Source organism: Megalops cyprinoides, chromosome 19 (assembly GCF_013368585.1).
Source record: "Megalops cyprinoides isolate fMegCyp1 chromosome 19, fMegCyp1.pri, whole genome shotgun sequence".
NCBI lineage: Eukaryota > Metazoa > Chordata > Actinopteri > Elopiformes > Megalopidae > Megalops > Megalops cyprinoides.
Window position 1 is genome coordinate 18,314,971 of NC_050601.1, and position 7,466 is coordinate 18,322,436.

General features: G+C 38.7%; 1 protein-coding gene across 1 annotated transcript; it reads left to right on the forward strand.

Moving 5' to 3' along the window:
• The first annotated feature begins 2,288 nt into the window (after positions 1–2,288).
• On the forward strand, positions 2,289–6,847 carry LOC118794737 (homeobox protein Dlx3b-like). The gene is made up of 3 exons (XM_036552998.1): positions 2,289–2,794; positions 4,691–4,875; positions 5,663–6,847. Exons 1-3 carry the CDS (start codon positions 2,455–2,457, stop codon positions 5,972–5,974), a joined length of 837 nt encoding a protein of 278 aa, XP_036408891.1. The 5' UTR covers positions 2,289–2,454; the 3' UTR covers positions 5,975–6,847.
• The last annotated feature ends 619 nt before the right edge of the window (positions 6,848–7,466 follow it).

The following is a 7,466-nucleotide window of genomic DNA, read 5'->3' on the forward strand; positions in this document are numbered from 1 at the left end:
GCTTAAATTTTAAATTGTGCTTTTAAATTTTGTCCGCTGCTTTTAAATTTTGTCTCTTGTTGCCGCCTTTACCCTGACGCTCATTGTGCCGTTTGAAGTTGTTGAAGTTTGCCGTTCGAAAGTATATCGTACTAGTTGCCCTTTAGGCTGTAATTGTAAAAATCTGATAGTACTGCGTCCTCAAACAGACCTTGCTCTCAGCTGAGAACTGTCTCATTGTGGAACTGTACACATCCTGTCCCCGTACTGTCGCTGTACCTACTGTATGCACTTTTGTAAGTCGCTTTGGATAAAAGCGTCTGCTAAATAAATAAATGTAAATGTAAATGTGTGGCCTGTCTGTCACAAACCTTGTTACACCACAAGGTGGCAGTAAAATCCCACGAATTTAAAAGCAACGCACATAAAGTTGCATTTCAAGCATGGCGTTCGGCCATACTTTGCGAGTTGTCCTCTTTTAAAACAATAAATACGTCTTGGAACAAATGAAAATGTAATTTGGACTTCCGACATAGGGATTTATTTGTTGGTGAAACAATTATTTATTGAGGAAGAGGATTTGACATGATCATCGTTTTGTTTTTCCTGAAACGTTTTAAGCACAGGCGTACGTTGATATTATATTTCTCAAAGACAACGAAAATGTCAATGTTTTTGACACCAGGGTGCGCTATAGTATCGTGCAAGTTACATTGTGCACAACACAGATTGATAAATGCAGTCCGGAACTCAGAACAAACAAACCTTGTATTTACTCTACATAAGTTACGCTAGGTTTATAATTACATCTGCCCGAAAGGTTAATTCAATTTGAAGGTCTATATCAGTATGGCGAAGCACTGCGTGGAAATCTGCATTATCGTTTGTTGCCCTACGTGCAGGTGGTATTCAGCGAGGATTTCAATAATCGCTGAAGTATGAGCTGCGCTGGCGCGTGCAGACAAAATGCAATTACAGTGACGCTGGTGATGAACTGAGCCTGACACTCTCCTCAGGCAAAAACGTCAGTTGATGAAGTCATTTGGTGTTTGACAAAACCTTAATGAATGTGGCGATTATCTGCATACCTGTCTAGTGGTCTGGTACACATCAGATAACCCAATAAACCTCCCTGACAAACCTGTGCGATACGTTTTGTCTCCATAGCCGATGGAGCGGATAAAATAAAATGTCTGGCCGGTGCACGATGGAATTATACGAAGGCAAATGCATTTTACAAATAAATGAATAAATTAGAGGCTTGGTCCTGTGGTCCAGATATCCCAGGGCACCCTTTACATGTTGCGTACATGTTTAATCTCAAGTGGATAATGTATACGCTTAGAGAGACAAAGGATTCGTATGCATCTCTTCTTTACCTTTGCCAGGAGCAGTTCATGAAACAAAACACAAAACATTACTGAAATAACCATTGTCTTGTGAGATCTTTGTTTACAGGGGCTTGCAGCTCAGGTACTACCACACCTAGCTACCGTGGGGTCAAAACAGAAGAGAACTCCCCGAGGCGGCCTCGGACATTACTTTCTTATCGAATCAATCTTTCACCCACTGCTCTCCAACAACAAATGCGGCCCTGAGATTTCTTCATTCAAATGCGCACACGGCGATGGGTCGGCAGCTATTCAGCTATGAACCAAAGAGCTGAACGACTGCAGAGGAACATTAAATAGTTCAAAGTTGCGCATAAATTAATCACCCCCTTTTTGGTTTAACCTTTAACATTATAATGACTCCGCTTTTTCCCTGTCTATGCCTCTGTGTGTAGATAATAAGGTTCCTGAACTTTACGAATTTATTGCTTGACTTTCTTGTAAATCACAACTTCGTGTCATACTTATTTGTCTTCTTTGTTTCGGACAATTTAACACTTTTGAACGACAAATAAGGTGGACACTCTTTAGCATCTTCAATGGCTGTCTAGTAATTTCTGAACATAAAAGTTTTCTATCTAAGATTGAATAAATAGATGCCAGATAATTTCTAACTCATGCATGTCGGAAATTAAGTAAAACACCTTTGTTTGGATTATAAATGATTAAAAACACATCAACAATAACGATTCCACAAAGTTAAGTTAAATTCAGAGTCTGACGTCTGGCACCAGAGAGGTTTATGTGGATGCTTTGCGGAGGGGAGGGGGAAAGCGCTGGGCGATTCTGTTTAGCCTTCGGGGCAAGTACGGGGAGAGAAAAAAAAATTGCTGGAGCCAATAGGAACATAGCATCCACCCAAGCGCTCTATAATTAAGAGTTAAACTGGGCTGAGAGCTGCCACAGTGGAAGCAGCAACGTCGAGAGAATTAGACGAGAAGAGTCTCTGAGGATTTACACTTCGTGCAGGCATATTCCACTTGCATTTGTTGCGTTATTATTTCTGAAGTTACATTTCAATCAAGTTCGGCTCCGACAACTCTTTCTTGGACGTTCTGTTCTTCCAAAGGAAGGGCGACGCAGGATGAGCGGACCGACTTTTGAGAAGAAGATATCGAGCATTTTATCCGAGCTCCCTGGCTCCATGAACTGCCACCCAGCCACCAAAGACTCCCCAACTCTGCCCGAGTCCTCCGCGACGGATATGGGTTACTACAGTGGACAGACGACGCACGGCCAGCACGAATACTACCACGGCCAGTCATACTCGCAGCCCATGAACCCCTACCCGTATCACCAGTTCAATCTAAATGGGATGGGGGGTGCGGGGGCCTACCCTGCCAAGTCAGAATACCCCTTCTCCCATTCATACAGACAATACGGACATTACAACAGGGATCTGCAGACACCCCCTCAGGACATAGGTAAGATTCAGAACTCCGAAACCACGTGGATTCCTTTAAAATCTAAGATCTTCGTATACTGTATTCAAATTCTTCGCTGTAAATTATGATTCTGCGAAAGCTGCTTTGGGAATTAACATTTTTCATGCTTATCTGTCCTCGGCAAGGATACGGTGAGGTGAAAGTGTTCCTAAATTATGAGTGGGAAAAAAAGCGCATGAGATCAATTCTTCTTATGGCGAGGTTATTAGCCTACTGAAGACGGTAACTAATAACATAACTGGAATAGGCCGTTTTCATGGATTTGATGTTCGTTCTCATTTCGGGTCATCGTTTTTTTTTTTGGACCCATGTATTCACAAAATGTCGAGTAAGTATGGAAAGTGATATTCATTACAAATATTTTAAACAAACCGCTGAAAACATGACATAAAATCGGGTTTTGTATAGTGCTTATAGTCGCTTGATTTTTTTTCCGGTAACGATACACCTCATATATATGACACCAAACTAACGTGAAGGTCGGGCTGTTTCTGAGTGAGTAAAGCTATGAACACTCCAGACGACATCAATCAGCGACCTGAGAAACAGCCCGCAGGAGTGGAGGAAACGCGTTGTTTGTCAAATTCCATGGTTCAAGATGCGTTGAAATGTATTCGCAACCACCTCTTTCGGGATGCAGCTCTAATTCTGATCTCCCATTGTCCGTCTGTATATGTAAATTGCATTTGTCGTTATAACTACGTTTTAGTTGCAGACAACTTATGAAAACTGCGAATTTAGACTATAGATCCTGCAGTCTATTTTATGTCAAGCCATTACCTAATTTGATAGATCTATAAAGAAAATATTGGTGCCTATATTAAACACGACATTGGAAACTGAAAAGAATGTGGGCATCACTTATAATATCGAGAGATTAAAAGAGGAGCAGACACATTCCTTCATGTTAAACAGCATTTGATCTTTCGGATTAATGCAGGAAGTGCGGTATTACAACCCTTAGACGATTAAACATGAAGTTATACAGTAATTTTAAAAAATGCGTAAGGTAATAAACAGTTATAGGCTAACCCTGCAAGTTTATATATAATAAAGTTTAAAAAAAATCCTCAACGTTAAAAGCTTTGTTATGAAGTAAAATAATTTCACTTCCCAAATAAAACAAATGAAAAAAAAAAAACAGAAAAAAGAAAATGCAGCAAATATTGATTCAAGTGAAGTTATTATGACTTTAATTTCCGACTTGCGTTTTACCATTTTTATAATCATGAACAGCCTACAATTATATATTACTATAACTACTACCGTCGCTAATAGTAATACGAATGAGCAGAAAATAAGTCTCATTACTGCCTGGTGCCAAACCTGTGGCCATCTTGAAGCGTCGTGAAATCCATTTTAAAAAGAGTTCTGTCTGCCTTCATCTGGCCCGCGGTATTTCCCGAAGGCCGTCAGTACATTAGGTGTCAAGACGTGTTAGACAGTGCGTCGATTCACCTGGTCGGAATGTTACCGCAATCACGCAATGTTTTTGGCTTGTAGTTGGCCCTGTGCGCATGTATGTGCGACTGAGCAAAACAAAACGACAGGTATTCACTGCAAAATATTACTGCTGCATATTTACCGAGGAACTTGGCTTTCTAAAAACATTTTTTAAATATTTACCATGTTCTGTTTTGTGATCTAATGAAACTGTCTGGCTTTTTTAAAATGTAGAATATATGTGTGTGTGTGTGTGTGTGTGTGTGTGTGTGTGAGTGTGTGTGTGTGTGTGTGTATAGAGAGAGAGAGAGAGAGAGAGAGAGAGAGAGAGAGAGAATTGTATTATATTAGTATTCTTCAACATATACTGTATGTAAAAACATGACCTTGTAGCAAATATCAACCCTGTCTTGTATTTTGTTTTATTTCCAGTAAAAGAAGAACCAGAGCCTGAAGTCCGAATGGTAAATGGAAAGCCGAAAAAAATCCGAAAGCCACGCACCATTTATTCCAGTTATCAGCTAGCAGCGTTGCAACGGCGGTTCCAAAAGGCACAATACTTGGCTCTCCCCGAGAGAGCCGAACTTGCGGCTCAGCTTGGTCTGACGCAAACACAGGTAGGCTGACACATTTATTCAGCATGCTATGAATACAAATAAAATAAAAATGAATAGAAATAAAACAAAAATGAAAATTAAAAGAACATTTTACGGTATTTTGGAACATTTATGATAAATTGTTTTTGGTATTGAAATAACGTTTCAGTTAACATCATTCTATAGGTGAACTAAACATAATTCAGTAAATTAATTAATACTGTCAGAGGTTCTCGCCACATCAATGATAGGGTAGGTATATTGAGATTTTAGACGTGCAGAGCGACTAGGCCAAACTTTAAAAGAAAAAAAAAAACAACACACACTCATCCCACGACATACATAATATGCATCGTAGCATACTACACCTTTTCATTGGACAGTAATATAATTCACTGATGGTATCCACCAGTACAAAATTAACCGGTTCATTGCTGCGGTTATTGGTCTCCTCTTTGGGTAGGCTACATTTTAATTTCCGTCCTCTGAATAGCCGTCGCTGTACTGTAGAGCTCGTGCAAAGCACAATTCTGATTGAGACTATCCAAACAGATAATTTCTTTTGTATTTAGGTGTCTCACAGCAAATTTTCTTCTTCAGACCACATCAAATGTATTTGATTACAGTTTTCACGAACACATGTACTTGCAATCATTTAACTTGTTCTGTAATTACGGGCAAATTCGTATTGGTCGATCAGACTGACAAATGGTCCATGCTAAAGAATTAACGCTGTTTCATGGTCAAAACAGTCAAAATTATACTGAACCCAAACGATTACTTACAGTTTAATTTTGCTCACAAACAGGTTAAGATCTGGTTCCAGAACCGGCGGTCCAAGTTCAAGAAGCTGTACAAGAACGGAGAGGTACCGCTGGACCACAGCCCCAACGCCAGCGACTCTATGGCCTGCAACTCGCCGCCATCCCCGGCCGTCTGGGACAATAATTCTCACACCAACCCCGCCAGCAGGGGCCAGCTCCCGCAGGCACCCCTCAGTTCTTCGCCGCCTTATATGGAAGATTACAGCAATCACTGGTACCAGCAAGGATCACACTTACAACATCCCGGTTCCGTACATCATACTCCTCCGCCGCAGAGCGTGGGGGCTGTATATTAATATCAAAGACTGGTTTAAATATGTATATGTCTTTTTAAGGGAATGGACGTTCAAATTTGTCATTAACGTATTTTACTCAGTCAACCAACTCCAGGAAAAGCTAAGATCGGGACTACGCAAATTCACGAAAATATTTTAGTTTTGTTTCCAACGTTGGGAAACGTGATTTAAGATTATGGAAAACCGCACCACTTGAAACATCAGTTTCTATCCATGCCTTAAATGCATTTACTAAACACGATATATGTAAACATACGTTAAAATACAAAATATATGACATTTATTTTGGCAATATGTTTCAATGTGTCATAGCTAGCATAGTAAATATCAGTTATTGACGCTTTCATAGATATAGTTTCATTAACACATTGTAATCTTACATTATGCAATATTTGCATCACACTATATCTGTGTGGGTGGCAATAATTTGTTATATGACACATTCAGCATATGTCAAATAAAAATTTAAGGACTGTTGATGTCAGAGTATATGCTATGTTTACATGAGGGTAATTTCACTAGGCCTGCCACTTGTACTATTTAAAGTATAAGAGTGTTTTTCTTAAATTATTAATGATGGTTGTTTTATAAATGTCACATTTTAATGATATGTTTTTCCCTACTGTTCAAATGAAAGGTCTAAATTAAACTGATAGATATAAAAGAAAAAAAAACATGTATTCCAAAATTCACAGGTGGCCTACCTTTATAACCCATGGTAGAAACCCATGTAGGTAGAAACCAGTACGTGCTACACTCAGGTCATTATTTATATATTTTGTACAAAATGTTTAAATCTGTAAATAGAACTTTTGTTTTGTATAAAATATCAAACCACTAAATACACATTGCTATTCAAAGACAAAGATTTCACTGTGGTGCTTGATTCTAAAAAAAAAAAAAAAAAAAATTCCAGAAACTGTAACTATAGACCTTATCATTATTCTGTCAGTGAGTGAATAAATTACTTAGAACTTAACTCAGTGTGTGTGCGCTTTCAATGTGTCAGCTGAATTTTTCTGTTGGCCTAAATATATCAGATTGCTCAGTCATCTTTAAAATGCAAGGTGTTTTTGCTGCAGTATTAAATGTATTCTTTGTTGCGAAATATTACAATCCAATCATGCATTACCTGCTATGCGTAACTTCAAATTAGTACAAATTACAGTGTGAAATAACTGCCATTAGTAAGAAAGTGTGTAGCTTCAACACACATTTGTCATTAGCCTATTAAGAGAAACTGTAGCTGGGTCATTTTCTACTGCGGTACAACAGGTTTGAAAATGCAATATCCCGATGAATTAACAACTGTCCATTTTTTTTTAAAATAAGGTTTCACACCAATATTCCTTATCACTTTTGCTATGTAGAAAGCAGAAGCTTTAAATGACGGACATATACAACACAGTAGAAAATGAAGTTAAGAAAGCTGTGTGTGGTAAAATCAGTAAATGGCGTTGATAACTAAGCAGGCTACCTAAGTTAGGTAGGC